Below are 20,630 nucleotides of genomic sequence, written 5' to 3' on the forward strand. Positions count from 1 at the left end.
GATATCTTGGATCCAGAGGGTAAAAATAGAAATTGAAAGAATCGGCTTATCCCATCCTGAAAGAGTTCCTAAAATGTACCCAGGAATATCATAACTAAATTCCAGAACTCCCAGGTCAAAGAGAAAATGCTTCAAGCAGCCAGAAAGAAGCAATCCAAATATCATGGAGCCATAGTCAGAATCACACAAGTTTTAGTGGGCTTCCATGTTAAAGTAGCAGAGGGTTTAGAATATGATATCCAGGAAGACAAAGGAGCTAGAAGTAAAAACAAGAATAACCTACCCAGTGAAACTTGGTATAATCCTCCAGAAGATGAAAAATGGATATTTAATGAGGTAACTTTTTTGTGGGGTAATTGGGGTTAAGTGACTTACCCAGGGTCACACAGCTAGTAAGTGTTAAGTGTCTGAGGCCAGATTTGAACTCAGGTCCTTCTGAATCCAGGGCCGGTACTCTATCCACTGCACCACTTAGCTGCCCCAAATAGATGACTTTCAAACACTACTGATGAAAGGACCAGAGATGAATAGAAAATCTGACATTCAAACATAAGACTTAAGAGAAGCATAAAAAGGTAAAAATGACAGTATAAGGGACTATATGAAGTTAAACTGTTTACCTTCCTATATAGAATGATAATACATGGAACTCCTAAGAAATTTATCATTATTAGGGCAGTTAAATAGAGTTTACATACACAGAGGGCATGTGTGTGAGTTGATTATGTTGGAATGATCTCCAAAATGTAATGAAGGGGGAAGGGAGAGGTAGAATGGGGGAATTTTTCTCACATACAAAAAGCACATAAGAGCTTTCACAATTGAGAAGAAAATGGGCTGAAGGCTATTCTTGAACCTCACTCTCATCAAAATTGGTTCAAAGAGAGAAGACTTTCTCTATACACATTCAGTTGATATAGAAATTTAATTTACCCAATAAGGAAATAGAAGGGGAAGGGGTATGAGAAAGGAAGGGTGATAAAAAGGGCAGTAGATTAAGGGAGGTAGTGGTTAGAAATCAAACAGTTTTGTGTTGGGACAGGTAAAAGAGAGGGGGGCTAGAAAAAGAAGAAAATAGGATAGAGGAAAAATCATAGGCAATAATCATAACTATTAATGTGAATGGGATGAGCTCACCCATAAAACAGAAGTAGATAAAGCACCGGTCCTGTATTCAGGAAGACCTGAGTTCAAATCTGGCCTCAGATACTTTACACTTTCTAGCTGTGTAACCCTGGAAAAGTTGCTTAACCCTCATTGTCCAGCAAAAACAAAAACAAAACAGAAGTAGATAGTTAATGGATTAGAAACCAGAATCCAACAATATGTTGTTTACAAGAGACATATGTCAAAAAGAAAAACACAATAAGTTAAAATAAAGGGCTAGAGCAGAATCTAATATGCATTAGCTGAAGTAAAAAAGGAAGGGGTAGCAATCATGATCTTAGACAAAGCAAAAGAATAAACCGTGTTAAAAGATAACAAGGGAAATTCCATTATCCTAAAAGGTATCATAGAAAATGAAACAATGTACAAAAAATTTACAGCAAGTTTCTCTGATAAAAGGCCTCATTTCTCAAATATATATTGAGTACACAACTGAGTCAAATGTATAAAAATAATGGCCATTTTCTAATTGATAACTGGTCAAAGGATATAAAAAGGCAGTTTTCAGAAGAAAAAATCAGAACTATCTATAGTGATATGAAAAAATACTCTAAATTATTATTGATTAGAGAAAGGCAATTTAAAACAACTCTGAGGTACCACCTCACAACTATTAGAAATGACAAATTCTGGAAGGGATAAGGTAAAAAGAGGTAAACTAATGAGTTGCTGGTGGAGTAGTGAACTAGTCCAACCATTCTGTAGTACAATTTGGAATTATGTCCAATGGGCTATAAAACAGTGCATACCCCTTGACCCATCAATATCACTACTAGGTTTTTACCTCACAGAGATGAAAGAAAAAGGTTACATATGTACAAAAATATTTATATCAGCTCTTCCAAAGTATTGGAAATCAAAGGGGAATGCTCTTCAACTGAGGAATGGTTGAACAAGTTGTACTCCTTGATTGTGCTGGAGTACTATTGTGCTCAAAGAAATGACAAGGTTGGTTGGTTGCAGAAAAACATGGCAAGAATTATATAAAATGATGCAAAGGGAAGTCAGTAGAACCTGGATATCATTATAGATAGTAACAGCAATGTTGTAATGATAATCAATTGTCCTCTAACCCTCCTTCCCTCTCTGCCCTTCTCCCTCCTTGAGTGGCAAACAATCAGATATAGAAAACCTTCTTTATATAAAGATAGATCTAAATAATTGGAGGAATATCAACAAATATAATATATAACAAATATATCACAAATATTAACAAATATATTATATAAGTGAGAAGAATTATATAAACTGATATAGGATGTAGTGATCAGACACAGTAGTATAATTTATACAACAGCAATATTATAAAGACAATTTTGAAAGAATTAAGTACTCTAATCAATGAAATGATGAACTATAATTTCAAAAGATTAATGATGAATCATGTACCCACCTCCTGATAGAGAAGTAAGGGGTTAAGAGTATAGCTATATAGGTACATACATATGTGTGTATGGAGAGAGAGAGAGAGAGAGAGAGAGAGAGAGAGAGAGAGAGAGAGAGAGAGAGAGAGAGAGAAAGAGAGAGAGAGAGAGAGAGAGAGAGAGAGAGAAAGAGAGAGAGATGGTCAATGTAGAAATTTGTTTTGACTATCCATGTTGATCATCAAAATTTTATTTTTCTTGCTTTCTCAGTGGTAGGATAGAAGGAGAAAAGATATTTTTGTTTGAAAAATAAATAGGATTATTATAACAATGGTTACAGTCTTCTGGGAAGATGATAGTTAAGCTTCATTAAGATATAAAATCATTTTAAAGGCTAATAATTAGCCATTTCATATTTTACCCCTGTATTGGGCACTGCCTGATCATTATTCATACTTGTCTGCTGGTAAAAGAAGCCAGGCTTGGCCCATCTCCTGGTGTTGCCAGACTCTTGGATGCAAAGATTTCCACTGCCACTCCAGTGGCTGTCATTGCTACTGCAGCAGTGCACACCCAAGATCTCCCTTCAGGATTCACAAGGTCACTGTCTGTCCTGGATATGCCCACCATAGGACATGAGATCATTCTTATGTGATCCGGAAAGAAAAAATAAACCACAAAGAGAAGAAAAAGCAGCTAGGTGACCCTGGTAAGAAACAAAAACCAAAACAACAACAACAAAACAAAACAAAACAGAAAGAGGAGTTGTGTGAGTGGCACTGACACAATACCAACATTGACAAAAGACCTTATCCTTCCTCACTCCTCACTGCAGTCACAGCTTGTCTCTTAGAGGGACAAGAAAATGCCAACTGGAAACTTTACTTCTTTTTAAAAATCCCCTGAGTCATCAGCTCTTTTAGTTCAGCAGCTAATTAGAGAACTCTTGGAAATGAGTCATATATGGACAGAATCAAGCCCCTCTGAGCTTCGATGTGGTCAATTGGAAATAGAGAATGTCTGTACATGCTGGGTCTAAATGTACATTTCATATAGTTTCCTCGGCCTGGGATTTAAAGCCCTCCAGAATCTTGGGTTTTTTTGGTAAGGCAATTAGGGTTAAGTGACTTGCCCAGGGTCACACAGCTAGTAAGTGTTAAGTGTCTGAGGCTGGATTTGAACTCAGGTACTCCTGAATCCAGAGCCAGGTGCTTTATCCACTGTGCCACCTAGCTGCCCCCAGAATCTCATTTTAATACCTCACCAGCTACATTAATCTCCCTAATGTAATCTTAAGTTCTAGGCAAACTAGTTACAGGTCATTCTCCATAGTCAATATTCCATCTCCCACCTCCAAGTCAAGTCAACATGCATTTATTATGCACCTACTATGTGCCAGGTACTATGTAAGCTCATTACGCCCACAACCTACCACAAATTTATGGTAGGCCTAGAAAATATTTCTTTTCATTTCCATCTTTCATAATCTTTCTCATCTTGCAGGGCTCAGATAAAGTATAATCTTCTGAAAAAGGATTTCCCCATTATTAAAGCTCTATTCTCCTTAAATTATATTATACTTATCTACATTTGTCCTCTATTAGAAGACAAAATGCTTGAAGGAAGGAACTTTTCATTTTTATTTTTGTGTCCCTAGCACTAACAAAGGACCTGGCATGTAATAAATAGGGGCTCAGTAATTGTTGAATTTTGGGCATATGAGGATTGAGAAGATTCCATGGAATATATTCTCCTACATAATTCATATTCATCATGTTATCACATCATATCCGTGAATTAATACTATACAAATTATATTGCATAAATGTCTTATTTTCTTTCTATGGATAGGATAATAGTAATGATGATAGTGAACATTTACACGGTGCTTTAAGGTTTGCAAAGCATTTTACAAATTTTAACAAATATTTCATTTGAACCTCACAAAAACCCTTTTGGATAGAGTGCTGGGCCTGGAGTCAGAGAAGACTCATCTTTCTTAATTCAAATCTGGTCTCAGATATTTACTAGCTGTGTGACCCTAGGCTAGTCACTTAACCCTGGTTGCCTCAGATTCCTCATCTGCAAAATGAGCTACAGAGGGAAAGGGCAAACCACTGCAATATTTTTGCCAAGAAAACTCAAATAGGGTCACAAAGAATCAAACATGACCGAAAAAACTGTGGTGAATAAAATTACATGGGGTGCCCTATAACTTTCCCAAATGTGAGGGAATTTAGCTGGGATTTATAATATATTTGTTACTTAGAAATTAGAGGCTGTAGCACCAGTTTGGGGGCATTAAGCATTTATTAAAGTATATTAAATATTAGTAAAGAAATAGAGCACGTGGCTCAGAAAATTTAGCCCTACATACCTAGGATAGAGGGGAAAGAGAGAGCAGTGTGGGAAAGGGAAGAGTGTGCCAAGAGAGAGTGAGACCCCTCTCCTGGGTTTTTTAACCTGTCTCTGGTAGAGGTGGGTCACTCCACCTTGATCCAAGCTAATTGGCTGGTAACATTCAAGTCAATTGATTGAAATGACTTGAAGGTGGTCTTAAGTTAGTTAACTTCCATTAGTTAGTTAGGAAAGTTGATCTACATTTTCCTTTGAAATTTTCCTGATACTGGGCTGGCCCTGGTTTTTCAGTTCCTGTGTGTGTGGGGGGAGGAGGGGTTCTGAGTTCCCAAAACCTCATTATTTTCTCACACAACTGAACAAAAGCAGACATTATACCCATTTTAAAGAAGAAATTGAGAATTAATCGGTGAAGTTAAGTGATTCTTCTAGAAGTTAAGCACATGGTCACATACCTAAAGACTGTCAGAGGTAAAATATAAACCTAGATTTTCCTGACTCCAAGGTCGGCACTATGCTAAACTCACTGGGTGTAATGTTTCTGTTACTCCTCCTGATAGTGTCCACTTTTGTATGCGTGTTTAGTAATTCAATTATATCCAACAAATAGTTATTAAGTGTCCAAGAAGCAGCACAGCATATTGGGCAGAGAGCCATCTTTGGAGATGGGAAAATGTGGGCTCTTGCACAACTTCAAACATATATTGACCATGTAACCCCAAGCAAGTCATTTGAACTCTCAGTGCCCCAAGCAATTCTCTAAGAGTATAAGTTGCAGAGAAGTTGCTGGTCTGCTCTGGTAAAGGTAGTTTCCACAACAAGGAGCTCTCTATGTCAATGAAATCATAGGTCCAGGTCCTATTCTTCCTTCTATATTCTAGTCACTATTATGGGCTACAAAAGTCTTCAAGGAGCTAATGTGATTTCGCTAAGCACTTTTACAGATATATACAAAATCAGTGTTAAGTAAATATAAAGTAATTGTGGGGAGGGAGTAATAGGATTTAGAGATATCACCTAAGGTGATTTATATGAGGAGACACTTAAGCATCTGAGAATTGGAGATGAAGAGGGAGATGCATGTTAATGTATGTACATTCACAAATACAGGCACTTTTTTGTTCATTAGTGCTTTCTTTGCTACTCTATGACTCACAGAGAAATTTAGGCTGAAGGATTTGTGCTTTTAAAGAAAATGAAATTTTTTTCATTTATTTTTTAGAATTCTGTTTTTTCCCAATTACATGTGAGTTAGATGTATCATCTTCCATTGTAGGAATGTAAACAGTTTAACCTTTTAACATCCCTCTTAACTTTTTTTCCTGTTTACCTTTCTATGCTTCTCTAGGGCCGTTATTTGAAAGTCAAATTTTCCATTCAATTCAGGTCTTTTCATCATGAATAACTGAAAGTCCTCTTTTTCTTTTGTCTTTTTTTTTGGAGAGGCAATTAGGGTTAAGTGACTTGCCCAAGGTCACACAGCTAGTTAAGTGTCAAGTGCCTGAGGCTGGAAAGTCCTCTTTTTCACTAAAATCCATTTTTTTCCTTGAAAGATTATACACAGAGGCAGCTAGGTGACACAGTGGATAAAGCACCAGCCCTGGAATCGGGAGGGCCTGAGTTCAAATCTGGCCTCAGACACTTAACACTTACTAGCTGTGTGACCCTGGACAAGTCACTTAACCCCAATTGCCTCACCAAAAACAAAAAGAAAGAAAGAAAAGTAAAGAAAGATTATACTCAGTTTTACTGGATAGGTGATTCTTGGTTGTAATCCCAATTCCTTTGCCCTCTGGAATATCTTATTCCATGCCCTCCAGTCTGTTCCAGATCTATAAAAAGCTTCCACAAAGAGCTTGATAGAGAGTTCCTGATCAAACCAGCCTCCTGGAGGAGGACTTCAGGAAGAACCCAACCAGGCTGGAACTCTAGGCTAGGTAGGACTTCTTTTTCTTAACTCCTTGTGAATACCTCTATGCTTTAATAAATGTTTAATGCCTAAAGACTGGTGCTGAAGCTTCTGATTTAAGGCGACCACAATTTGGATTCTAAACATCACACCTGTTTGGAGGGTAATTTGGGAGAATTCTGGAGAGCCCTTTACTCCAAATCTTGGCTCTGCTTTTTGAAATGTATTTCTAAAACCAAATATATGTGTATCTTTTTCCTTTGACCAATACAGATGAGAATGAGATTCAAATGTCTACTGATCCTCCCTCCTTGTTCAAATAGACTTTTACTTGAGCACCCTAATTATTTAAGATACTTTTCCTATTCTTCCCATCTTTTCCCTCTCCTAAGTATATTCCTCTTTCTTTCCTTTCCCAATCTTCTTTTAAGCTCATTACAACAGAATCACTTCCAGGCTTTCTGTATAATAATATCCTTCTATGACCACAGTGGTGATAAAATTCTGAGGAGATACATATATAATCTTTACATATTAGAATGTAAATAGTTTCCCTTGTTAAGTAAGTTGTTATTGCTTAGTCATATTTACTTTTATGTTTCTCTTGACTCTTGTGTATTTCCATGTTTCAACAGAGCTCTTTTTTTTTTTACATTAGAAATGCTAAAAGTCCTCTATTTCTTTAAAGATACATTTTCCCCTGTACAATTATATTCAGTTTTACTGGAAAAAATTTTTTTGGCTATAAGCCTATATCCTTTGTCTTCTGGAATATTGTATTCCAAGATCTCTCTTCCTTTATAGTGGTGGATGCTAAACCATGTGGGATCATTACTGTGGCTTCTCAATACCTGAATCCTTTCTTTTTTTTTTTCTTTCTTTCTTTCTTTTTTTTTGTTGTTAGTGAGGCAATTGGGGTTAAGTGACTTGCCCAGGGTCACACAGCTAGTAAGTGTTAAGTATCTGAGGCTGGATTTGAACTTAGGTACTCCTGAATCCAGGGCCAGTGCTTTATCCACTGCGCCACCTAGCTGCCCCTGAATGCTTTCTTTATGACTTCTTTAAGTATTTTTAACTAGAAGCTCTAGATTTTGGCTTTAATATTCTTAGGAGCTCTCATTTTGTGGTTTCTTTCGGGTGGATACTGGTGGATTAATTATATTTCCACTTTGTCCTCTAATTTTAAAAGATCTGGAAAGTTGTTGTTTTTTTAATTTCTTGAAATATGATGCCTTTTTAAATCATGGCTTTCAGGTAGTCTATCAACTCTTAAATTATGTCTCCTTAATCTGTTTTCCCTGTGAGATACCTTACATCTTCTTCCTTTCCTTTTTTTAAGTATTTTTAAACTTTATTTTTATATTTCTTGAATCTTGTAGAATCATTAGTTTTTATTTCATTATATTTGTCCAAGTTTTGCTTCTTGAACATGAATTTGTATGTTGTTTTTCAAGCTATTAATTCTTGTTCTAATTCTTTCATAGCCATTTTTATTTGTTTGTTTATTAGTAAAATATATATTTATTTTATACTACTTCCATTTAATTTTAAAAACCATCTTAAAACTTTAAAAAAAATTCTTGCTTCATACAATGATACAAGACAATCTCAAAGGACTAATGATTAAGCATACTATTAAACTGCAAAGAAAGAAGTAATATTGATTGAACAGACTGAAGCATGCTATTTTTCACTTTCTTTAATTTTTTTCCTTTTATTCAAGTTTTCTTATACAAAATGACTTACATGGTAATGTTTTACATGACTGCACATCTATAACCTATATCTTATTGCTTACCACCTCAGGGAGGGGGGAGGGGAAGGAGGGAAGAATGGATAGAATTTAGAACTCAAAACTGTAAATAAAAACATTTATTATAAAAAAATTCTTCCTTCATCTCTATTAGAAATTCTAGTTTAACTGATGGGAAACTTGTAATTTTCTCTGAGTTTTCACTTGTGCATATCTTGGAGTCATTCTCTTCTTCTGGGATTGTGTCTTGAGTGTTCATATCACTAAAACATTTCTTTAGGTAATAATCTCTTTAAAATTTTCTTTTCTCATTATCTCAGACTATTTCCTTGCTTCTTAATTTATGTTAGACTCAGCATCTGTGTACTTTCAGAGAGAATGTCTAGGCTTACCTGTTTAGAATCTCCTACTTTTTTGGTTTATTGATTATCATGTCATTCCATAATTTCAGGGAAACTTTAAGCTAAAGACCTCTAAACTTCCATAAATATGAAAGTGGTCTAATCCAGGGCAAATATGATCACTGCCTACCTAATCTTAGCTTTGCCAAGACCTGTTCTCCATTTCGAACTAATCAGTACATCTTTGTGCTTGCTCCAGGTATAGTTCTAAAAGACTGCTCCTGGACTTGGCTACTGTAACAATTGGAATGATGCCACCTGCTGGAGACTTACTGTAGAAAAGCTCCAATGTGAGGAAAGGGCCTCTGAGGACAGGACCATGCATCTTTTCTTTGGCATCAGGAAGTGACTTTTTCTTGTGGGAGGAAGAAGGGGGGAGGCTGGCATGCTGGCTCATTCTCTTTCGTGTGGACTCTGGCCTTTCTCTTTCTCTTTACCAAATTCTTTTTCTCCTTAATAAATGCTTAAAAGTCTAACTCTTGCTAAAGCTTATAATTTTTTTTTGTGGGGCAATGGGGGTTAAGTGACTTGCCCAGGGTCACACAGCTAGTAAGTGTCAAGTGTCTGAGGCTGGATTTGAACTCAGGTACTCCTGAATCCAGGGCCGGTGCTTTATCCACTGCACCACCTAGCTGCCCCTAAAGCTTATAATTTATTGGCGACCACTTATTAGATATTTTAGAAGTATTTTAGTCCTTACACTACTATAAATAAGCTCTGTAGCTTCTGTAACAGAACTTCAGACTCCCCTTTTGCTTGGGTTTTCTGCTTTGGTTATTCCATTGTAGGCTTCAGATTAGGTTTCAGCCTAGAAACAACACCCTGTTCTGCTCCTGGGGATCAAAGCCACATAGCCATTGTTTGCTTATACATTTTCACTTTGTTCTGTATAAAGTCTAGGGTTTTCCTCTACTCCTTATCCTAGGTCAAAATCTCTTCTTCATTCAGTCATGAACTTGTGACCTGGATCTGAGAAATGAGTGACAAAACTGCTGGTGGGGTCTGGTTCCTGCATTGTACACAAAGTCACAGCTCCCCTGTATGGGTATGGGACCCCCTCTTTCCTTGTTATACAACAAAATCTTTTTCTTGCATTTCCTCAGTTGAACTGGTTTGTTATGACTTTTAGAAGTTTGTGGAGGAATTGTGTTGGGGAGCTCAATTGTGCTTCTTTGAACTGTTATTCAGCCTCTTGACTCCCTGGATTCTTATTATTTCCTTAATCTTCTTTAAATCATTTTGTTGATGCACAATATTATTCTTCTAAGGTTTAGTATTCCTTTCTTTTTTGTTTTTTTGTGTGTTTTTTTAGTGAGGCAATTGGGGTTAAGTGACTTGCCCAGGGTCACACAGCTAGTAGGTGTTAAGTGTCTGAGGCCAGATTTGAACTAAGATCCCCCTAAATCCAGGGCCGGTGCTCTATCCACTGCACCACCTAGCTGCCCCGTATTCCTTTCTATGTAGAAATAAACAACCTGTCCCAAACCTGATTCATATTGTGTACTGGGTAACTCTTTTATTTTTTTCCTTCAGGGAAACCTAGACACAAGCTATAACTCAAGCTATAATTAACCACATACCTGAGACTCTAGGTTTGGACTTTGATATTAAGTAAGAGTTACTGAGAAAGGAGAGTCTAATCCCTGTAATTAGTGGTTTTCCCTCTTTCAGAACTGAACATAGGCAAATCACAATGGCTAGATATAGGATAGGGAGTGATACAAGTTGTCAGGCGCTGTACTTCCAGTAGTGGTTCTACTAATCTATATGTATTTTATCCTTGGGACTACAGCAGCCTACTATATCATACCTCTGCTTTAGAAATATTATTTTATCAGCTGTGTGGAGGATGGATTTAAAAAGAAGCTAGACTAGAAGCAGGGATACCAGTTTGTAGGCTATTACTGTAGTCCAGGTGAGAGGTAGTGATTAGTACAGTAAACAAGGATGGTAGTCATGTGAATGAGGAATTAAGCCAATACATTAATAGGTTATTGTGGCCAAAAAAAAATCGTCACCAACTGGCCAGCTTACCAGTGATGTTTCTTTGTACATTGCCAGACTGCTCCTCAGACAGCAAAATCAATGTCTTACCAGGATTATGCTCAAAACCTTTCCAGCCTAGGTTCAACTGGCAAAGCTTGTACTTGCAAAGTCTTAAAAAATCAATGGTCATTTCTACTCCACAATGAGGCATTCAGGTACAACATTGTGAGAGGAAATGATAAGTATTTGCAAGAAATATATTCTTATGTGGTTAAGATATAATTTTAAAGTTTTAATTCTATTAAAAGGCATACCAATTATAATATAACTAAATTATATAACATAGACATATTTATGATTATGTATATATCCACATAAAATGCTACCTCTATATATTTCCAGTAATACATTGATTTTACAGATATCATTATTATCTACCAGGTACACATTATCCTGTTGGGTGGTATATAGAATAGTAAGAACTTACAAAATAGTCAAAGAAGCAAGACATCTATACAGTGAGGATAGAAGTACTACAGACAATAAATGTAGTAAGATTTCAGAGGAGGCTGAAATCACAACACAATTTAGAGGTAAAAATATTGCATTTGGGCGGCAGCTAGGTGGTGCAGTGGATAAAGCACCAGTCCTGGATTCAGGAGGACATGAGTTCAAATCTAGCCTCAGACACTTGACACTTATTAGTTGTGTGACCCTGGGCAAGTCACTTAACCCTCATTGCCTCAAGAGAAAAAAAAAGAATATTGCATTTGGAGTCAGATGAATTGTTTTAAATCCCAGATCTACTACTAGCTAAGACCTGAGGAAAATCAGTTTACTTCTGTTGGCCTCAATTTCCTGATCTATACAATGGAAGAGGGCAGGGAACTCCCTCCAAGGTTTCTTCCAATTCTAAAATATTGTGTGTCCTATAACTTCTGGTCATGATAATAAGAGAAAGCTTCATGAAAGATGCTACCTGGTCCTTGAGGAATTGGTAGTTTTCCAACACATAGAAATGAAGGGGCTGAGAATTTTAGGCTAAGGAAATGAGGTAAGCAAAAACATGAAAGTAGAACCAAATAAAATATATTTAGTTAATAGAAAATAAAATAGTTTGACTAAGGTGAAAGGTTCCCCTAGGAAGGATGTGATAGATAAGGGAGACAGGTTTAAATCAGATCACAGAGGGCCGTGAGTCCTTGGGTATGTAGTTTATATTTTATCCTATAGATAATAAAGACCCACTGAATGTTTTTTTTCTTTTCTTCTATCTCTTTTAGCAGGAAAGTGACTATTTTAATACTCTTAGTGGAACAATGCTATACACTCTTGGTGGCACTTGCCCTCAAGTAATTGGGGATGGCATATAATAGTAAGGGTGAGCTGTCAATAATAAAATCAAAATTTCAGAAAAGTACAAATACAAAGATTAATTACCTATTGTTGCAGGCTCCTGTGATAAGCCTGTACTTGTTTGCTAAGCAAGTATTTGGACATTTGGGTGGCAGCATGTAAGGCAGGCATCCAGAAACTTTGGCAATTGTGTTCAACAAGTCAGCTGATAGAACATCTATTAAAGAAATTGTTTTACATATCATACCTGATCTTTGTGGTAGATACCTTAAAGTGTCTCAGAAATATTTTCATTTACATATATTCGCATTATCCCATCAAGAACTGACACATTTATCATCTGGGAGATTTGACCATGATCTTTTATACTAGGGGAGGATAAGCTAACCTATTTATAGAATTGCAGCTATCACAACTGGTGCTCTATGAAGTAGCAATTTGTGCAGCTGATTACCCAGACCTGTCTTTGTGATGCGACCTTATCTTCTACTCTTCTAACACTTGATCGTCGTCTCTGGTTATACAATCTTAGGTGATGAAACAGAATTTGAAAACTATTGCTGTATCAGAAATACAACTGGCACTGTATGTGAGAGGCCTTCTTATCACAGACTCAGTCCTTACCATTACATTGACGCTCCTCTGTGTAAGGATAGGATCAAACACTGGTATAAGATACCAGACACTTCAATAGGACCTGATAGATACACACATTATGCCCTTGGCTATTTCCTTTCCCTCACTACAAACTTCTTAGGAAATTGAAATAATATACTGGCACTTTTCCCCATTTCTGGAGGCTCACTTATGGTTTATTCTCACTTTGTGAATTATCCAAATGTCTCCAAGACACAAAAGTGGGTCTGCATAAATAAATCCACTGACCTGGCTAACCCAGTCTTCTCCTTAAATAACTCCAGTAACACAGCATCTGCTTGCCACCCTGATCTATGCATACCAATAGCGGTGGCTCTGAAGCTATCTCCAGCTGCACTAGCCTGTCTCAGCCACCTTGCTCATAACTGCTGGCTGTCGTGCTGGCACTTGTCTGAAGATAACAACAGTAACAAAATGTTTCTGGTCAATTAATGTGTTGATATATTTGACTTTCTGTCCAGGTAACAACAAAAAAAGATGCAATCCTTTTGTAGCTATCAAAATTTAAATGGAGCAATTATGTATACCTAGTCACCTGTAGTGAGTATAATAAAATTTATCCTTCCTCCTCCTTTACTATATTTTGGAAATTATCTTGTATTCTAAATCAGTGTTGCCCTTGGCTCTGGTATTCTTCCATTTGGCATGGAGATCAAGTACTTACTGGTTATAACTGTTTATAGCTCTTTGGCATCTGTACCATGGAGATTGCTTATATTAAGTAAACTTCTCTAGGAAGTGGTGATGCCTAGAGGCAGTCTCTACTTCTACCTATTTCTTAGTTTTTAGAGTCAACAGCTTATTTAAGCTGGTTCATTAGAAGACACATGGTGTCTTTGAATTTGGTGTTGACTTTGACATTGACTTTAATTGGTCAATGAGATCTGACTTGCACACAAAACTTTGAATGTGAAATGATTGCCCTATCAGTAAGCCATCAGTTCCTCAGTATTAAGATCATATCAAGTTCATTTAGTGGCATCTCTTGCTGTATGCTGAATTCAGAGCCTTCTACTCTCTTTTTAAAGAAGGTATTCATGACAATTATGACAGTTATGACAATTCTTAGTAGTCAAAAAGCCCCTGACTTCTTTCATTTCTCAGTATCAAACTATATCTTTCATCACTTTTTGTTGTTGATGTATTCCCCCTGTGACAGCCTTTGCACTGAAGGTGATAAGAGGATATATGCTGATTTAGTTTGGAAGATCTTGTCAAATTTGTCATATTTTTTTCTCTACTTCATCCTCTGCAAAGGGTATTGAATCATAAATTACAATTTTCTTCATGGTGGTTTGTTTGGTTATGCTCCTCATGAGCCTGTAAAGTGAAATGACCAAGTGTCCCATAAAGTGACATTACAGCCTTGCAGCCTTAGGCTTGGGATGAAATAAACTTCACTGACATCTTTGTTTATTGCCTGAAGAAGAACCTGTCATTTAACAATCATTTGATAAGTGCTTACTATGGTCTAGGCACTGTGCAAAACACTGGGGATACAAAGAAAGGCAAAAATAGTCCTCAAGGAGCTTATATTCTAATGGGACAAACAAGAAGTAAAAAAAAAAAAATGCCCAAAGAAGATATTTACAGATCAGCCCTTCAATTTAGCCATGAAAATAGGAGATGCAATGCCATGTGTGAGGAGCATTCACACTAGAGCCCTTTTCCCCTCATGCCAGTCTGTCTCAGGACCAAAGTAACTATCGTGTTTAGCCTGAATCCATACAGTCATGTATAACCCACATGAGTACGCAAAGTTTAGGTTTGTTGCAAATTTCTTTCCCTCCTGGAGCTTACAATCTAGTAGAAGAATATAACAAAGAGACATATGCAGAACTACAAAATAACTACACTTCAAGAAAGAATATAATATAAAAGCTCAAAGTAGGTACAAAGTTTGAGCTAAAGTCAAATTGAAGGGATGGTAACCTCTGACTAGGGCAGCCAGGTGGTACAGTGGATAGAGCCCTGGGCTTGGAGTCAGGAGGATTAATCTTTTGGAATTCAAATCCTGCCTCAGACATGGCCCTAGGCAAGTCATTTAATCCTGTTTGCCTCAGTTCCTCATTCTGTAAAATGAGTTGGATAAAGAAATGGCAAATCACTCCAGTATCTTTGCCAAAAAAACCTCAAATGAGATCATGAAGATTTGGAAGCAACTGAAAAAAAAGACTGAACAACAACAAATCTCTGACTAGGAAATTAGAGAAGGCTTCCTATAGGAAAGAGGTGGTACAAGTACAGTTCATCCCCAAATCGTTAGCATATTAAAAAATACATCTTTTTCTAAAAGTCACTCTTAAATAGTCACTTAATTTTCAATGCCCTTAATCAAAATTTCAATGATTTAATTAACTTAGAGAGGAAAACTGATTAATATCTTTGACTTCCAGAGGCAATTCCCTTCTCCCCTCCCTAGTGGATCTGCTCAGCTTTGCAGCCTCACCTTGGGAGTGATCTGCCCTGATTGGTGAGTGAGTGAAAACTCATTTAACCCACTATATCTAGCTGACCCCAGACATACTTCACATCTAACTCAGACCTCCATCTCCTGATGGTAAGTAAGCTTCAGCTTACCTGGGCATTTTGCCATCTGAACTTTTTGTGAAAGGGAGTACTCCCTCCCTCTCAGTTTCCAATTCACTTTGAGAACAGCGAACAAATCAATACTACCTGAAAAGATCATTTCAGTCTACTATCACTGCATTCGTAATCCCTATAACTGTCCAGCCCAACACTGCTTCTCCTGGTTACCATTCCCTTTTATGTGTAGTCTCCCCATATTAGAATGAAAATTCCTTGAGGTCAGGGATTGTCTTATTTTTCGTAATTCTTCTCCCCGAGACCAGCCTAGTATCTGGCAATAAGAAGGATAAATAAATAAATACATAAGGAAATAGTTTTCCTTCATTCATTCATGCAATACATGTAAGAGATTTTTTCTTAGGGATAACCAAAAAATGTTTTAGATTAACCCTTGACTAACTAGAAAAATCACTGAAACATAACTTCTTATTACCCAAGGAATTCTTTTTCTGAGGGGATTTTGTTCCTTTCTTTGCTAACAATCTCTTCCCCAAAGGCTAAAGGTTTTTGGAAACAAATCAGTTTTCATCTGATTTCACAGATGACTATGAAAACAACATGTTTCTAGCTAAGTTTTGCATAAACCTGGGCCTTTGTGGGAAGGCATTTATGAAATCACAATCTTCCTCTAAACCCCTCAGCTCTGTAAGCCACAAAATCTGATTCCCTAAAAGGGAATTTGTGTCTATGAGACCTGAAGATTTCTTTTTTCCATATTAAGATGTTAGTGGCTAGCTGGCACACCCAACAGCATTGTTTGTTCCTCATGTTTGTGATTGCTTTTGATTCAACAAGGAAGGCTATTCAAATTGTCAAGCATTGGCTCAAGGCATAACTGAAATTGCAGAAGGTTCTTTCCCTAGCCAAACAAAAAATAAAAAAATATAGTGACTGTTTTATAAGTAGTTTCTAAGAACTGGCACTTTTCTACTGACTGAATAGTTAGGGATGAACTGTATTTTTGCCTGGAGCCAAATAAGGAAACACCCTGCCAGATGAAACCAATGCAACTTTCATTTGAAAGGTGACCCTGAAGCTTCTCCCTGTTCATTGCTGATAAGTCATGGGGTTTGGGAGTGGGAGGGAGTGAGGGAGGAGATGAACAAGAGGAGTCACATTTACCAGTTGGATGCCAAGATTTCTTATGCTGCAGGGAAACTTTTTCTTTCACTGATCGGATTGAAGTCTCCATTATTTCTGCTGCTCGGGAAACATCTTGACTTGTTCTTTCTGGCAGTTTAGAAAAGGAGAAGAGTTGAGCTGGAGAATTTAGTTCCCTCTTTTTGAGGTTTCTGTAGGAAAATGAAGAAACATAAAAAATAATTAGTCTTTTCAGTGACATTAAATGACAAGAATTCAAGTGATGCAGAACTTTCTGGCCTAAGATATAACTTGACCATAAAATAAAAATTATAAATGAAATTACAAATAGAAGTATAAAATTAAAAGAATCCTGGGGCTTCATTTTTCATCCAGCAAAATGACACAATGACAAAAAAAGACATAATCAATATTGGAGGAACTGCGGGAAGTCGGGAACACAAAAATACCCTTGGAAATTGTGAATCTTGCCAAACATTCTAGAAAGCAATTTGGAATTGTGTTCAGAAAGTTTTAAAGTATTCATAACATTTGACTTAGAGATCTTGCTGGTGGCTGTCAACTCCTAATAGGTAAAATATTAAAAAAATACATTAAAAAATATGCTGGCAAAGTGGGGGAAAGGACTTTATTTTCTCTTTCTTGACATAAATAATGGAATTTTAGAATAAACTTCTATTTCAATGTTTAATGGATAATCACATACAACCCTAGTGTTTTGCCTTTCTTCATTCTAATTCTTGGGCAAGGTCAACCAAAGATGGATCTTGCTTTGTCTTGGACTACTGAGACCAATGGCAGACCACCAAATTAGAAAGTCTGTGTCTCATTCTGTGAAACATTAAAAACTGCTCCCAAGGACAGTGGCTGACAAGTTGAGAAGCCAACATCACTATGAGATTTCTAGGTACTATAAATACCTGTGGGAAATATCTCATATTCAAAAGTGCATTTGTCCCTTATTGTCACCCTTCTATTTGTGGCATCTGTCACTTCTCTTTGTAAGTAACAAATTGATAGAATAAAGTACTTTAATACCTTATATTCTAAATTGTAAACAATAGAATTTCTTGCCATGACAAAAGAGAAGTACCCTCTTTATCAAGATATTTAGAGAAATACTTTTTTTGTAGTAGCAAAAAACTGAAATAAAGTAGATGGTTATTAATTGGGGAATGGCTAAAAGAACTATAGTACAAATGTCTAAAAATGAAGGTGGTGCAAAAAGAAACGATATCAAGAAACCTTTTTAAAAAAGAATTTCTAAGAATCAAGGATGAAAGAATCAGAGAGATCAAATGGATCAAATTTCTCATTTTGCAGAAGATGAATTTGAGATCTAGAGAAATCAGTATGGTATATTAAAGTTGACTATTTTAATTGGAATCAGAGGACAGGTTTGGATTCTAATTCTGCTTCTTGGCTTTTCTGAACAACATTTTGAGGGAGGTGGGGGGAGGGTAACTAAGCAGTCTCTATTGTCATTTTTATCTCTCATTCCTTTGGTATCATAGAGTTATCAAAGTCCATACAGCTCAAAAACTTTGGTTTCTTGGATCCTTACTTCTGTCTTCCATTTACTTAACCAAGCTGTTTAACCTATACAGTGTCCACCCAATGAAAAAAAAATATTAGTAAAACACATGAACCGAAAGACAACCATCACATTTATTTGATTACAATTTTTCATATTGGCTTCCTTCTCTACTCTTTGAATATCTTGAGGATAGATTTGATTCACAGGAACTATAGGTATAGGGAACAAGAACAAGGTAAGGGGGAGGAGGAGAAAGAACTCTGAGACTCATTTCTTCCCCCTGCCACCTCCCATGACTTTCAGCTTTGGAGAAAATAGCAAGAGAAGCAAAAAACAAAACAAAACCAAAAAAAAAAAAAGATTGTAGTCATACTAACATCCTCCTGATGGAGGATGTGTAATTTGTGCAATTGGTTGCTTTTTACCCTAGTCTGTATAGCAGGAAAGAATTGCAAGGAAAATCAAAGTTTGGTTTTAGTTTGTTTGTTTGTTTTTGTTGTTGTTGTTTTTCAGGGCAATGAGGGTTAAGTGACTTGCCCAGGGTCACACAGCTAGTAAGTGTCAAGTGTCTTTGGCCAGATTTGAACTCAGGCCCTCCTGAATCCAGGGCCAGTGCTTTATCCACTATGCCACCTAGCTGCCCCCAAGTTTTGTTTTGACTTGTGACTTTTTAAGCTCCAGTTGGCTTTTCTGTCACTGAAACTGGTGAATAGCTAAGTAGTAACAGAGAGTTAGACCTGAAGCTAGTTCAAATCCTGATTCAGACTCTTACTAGTTTATAACTTTGGGAAATCTCTATTCATTTCAATTTCTTCATTGTAAAACTGGGGATAATACCGGTACCTACATCTCAGGGCCTTTATGAGGACAAAATGAAATACTATTTGTAAGGTGTTTTGTTAACCTTAAAATGCTAAATAAATTCTATTTTTATTGTTTTGTAGTAGTACATAAAATAATATTTTTATTGTATATTAATATAATTTCATAATATATCCATTTAATATAAATGCTACTATTATATTAAAGCAATTTATTGATATTAATTTACTAATATAAGTGCTATTACTGTTATTGTACTATCAATAATATTATTATCATAGTAGTAGCTAAAAATGACTGAAATGACTGAAATAAAAAGTGAGGTCATCTGAGGCTAATAAAGACTCAACTGTAGCCTCAACTTTGGGTTTCATAAGGCCCTTCATGCTCTTGAAGCTCTAAGTATATCTGATTCTGGGCATCACACTTTAAAATACCATTTACAATCTAGAATTTGTCCAGAGGGGTCAGTAGGCAGATCTATGCTACATGACGAGCAGTTAAAGGAACTGTCACTATTTAACTTGGACTGCATATCTCAATCTTTTGACATCTTAGCTTCGTGAGGCAAGACCATGGGGACTGTTCTAGCTGCCTTGCAATGGAAACCTCTTCAATAGGTTTTCTCTACCTGTTAGAATGTTAGATCCTTGAGAATAGGAACTGTCTGGCCTTTTCTGTTTGTATCCCTTGTGCTTAGGATAGTGCTTTATGTGTAAGTTCTTTTTCTTTCTTTCTCTTTCTTTCTTTCTGTATCTCTTCTTCCTTCCTTCCTTCCTTCCTTCCTTCCTTCCTTCCTTCCTTCCTTCCTTCCTTCCTTCCTTCCTTCCTTCCTTCCTTCTTTCCCTCCTTCCTTCCCAATGTCAGTGATTCTGAGAATCTATGGTTTGTAGATCTGTGGCTAAAAGGAACCAAAAATTACAGTTCAATAAATGTGTGTTGAAACAGTCTAAGCTATCTTTTCAGAACTACCTTTCACTTCTAATAATTTCATTCTTTATGCATTAAGCTTTTTTTCAAAATGGGGAAAATACCCAATAGTATTGTGAACTCAGTTAGCCCTTTATACTTACAAGATGCTTTCCCACCCATCATCTCATCTGATTCTCACAACAACCATGAACGTTCAGTGATATGATTACTATATGAGAAAACTGAGGCCAGCGAGGTTATTGGAATTTTATTTAACCCAGAAAACATTTATTTGTTGCCTACTATGTGGGAGGCATTAAGTAGGAAAATAAGGGTACAAAGACAAAAACAAAATAATCCCTGTCCTCAAAAAGCTTTTAGTCAACTGACTAGTTCAAGGTCATAACTCTGCTAATTGGAAATGCTGAGACTGGACTCTTGGTTTTCTGACGCCAAATTCTTTTTTCTTCCACTTTATGACCTTATTACACAGCCAATAGAAAAGATATAGATTAAAAAAGATCTGTAGACCACAAAGATTTTCCATGCCAGTCATAGGTTTACCATTTTACTTTATATAAACCCTGTTTGTTTTATTCTACAATAGTTCCTTGCATGATCCCCTCATTTTATTTCTAATACATTTTCTGTATACAAAATGCAAGGCAACTTGAGCACATTTTGCCAAAGAAAAGAAGTAGGTCACAATGTGGCTAGG

General features: G+C 36.5%; 1 protein-coding gene across 1 annotated transcript in view; it reads right to left on the reverse strand.

Moving 5' to 3' along the window:
- Positions 1–20,630, reverse strand: part of TPO (thyroid peroxidase) — a 229,672-nt gene that overhangs the window by 170,114 nt on the left and 38,928 nt on the right. The window contains exons 3-4 of the mRNA XM_043988365.1: positions 16,663–16,832; positions 12,379–12,511 (exon numbers count right to left, since the gene is read on the reverse strand). Of these exons, the coding sequence (XP_043844300.1) occupies positions 12,379–12,511; positions 16,663–16,832 (303 nt within the window). The remainder of the gene's footprint in view (positions 1–12,378; positions 12,512–16,662; positions 16,833–20,630) is intronic.

This window comes from Dromiciops gliroides, chromosome 2, assembly GCF_019393635.1.
Source record: "Dromiciops gliroides isolate mDroGli1 chromosome 2, mDroGli1.pri, whole genome shotgun sequence".
NCBI classification, from domain to species: domain Eukaryota; kingdom Metazoa; phylum Chordata; class Mammalia; order Microbiotheria; family Microbiotheriidae; genus Dromiciops; species Dromiciops gliroides.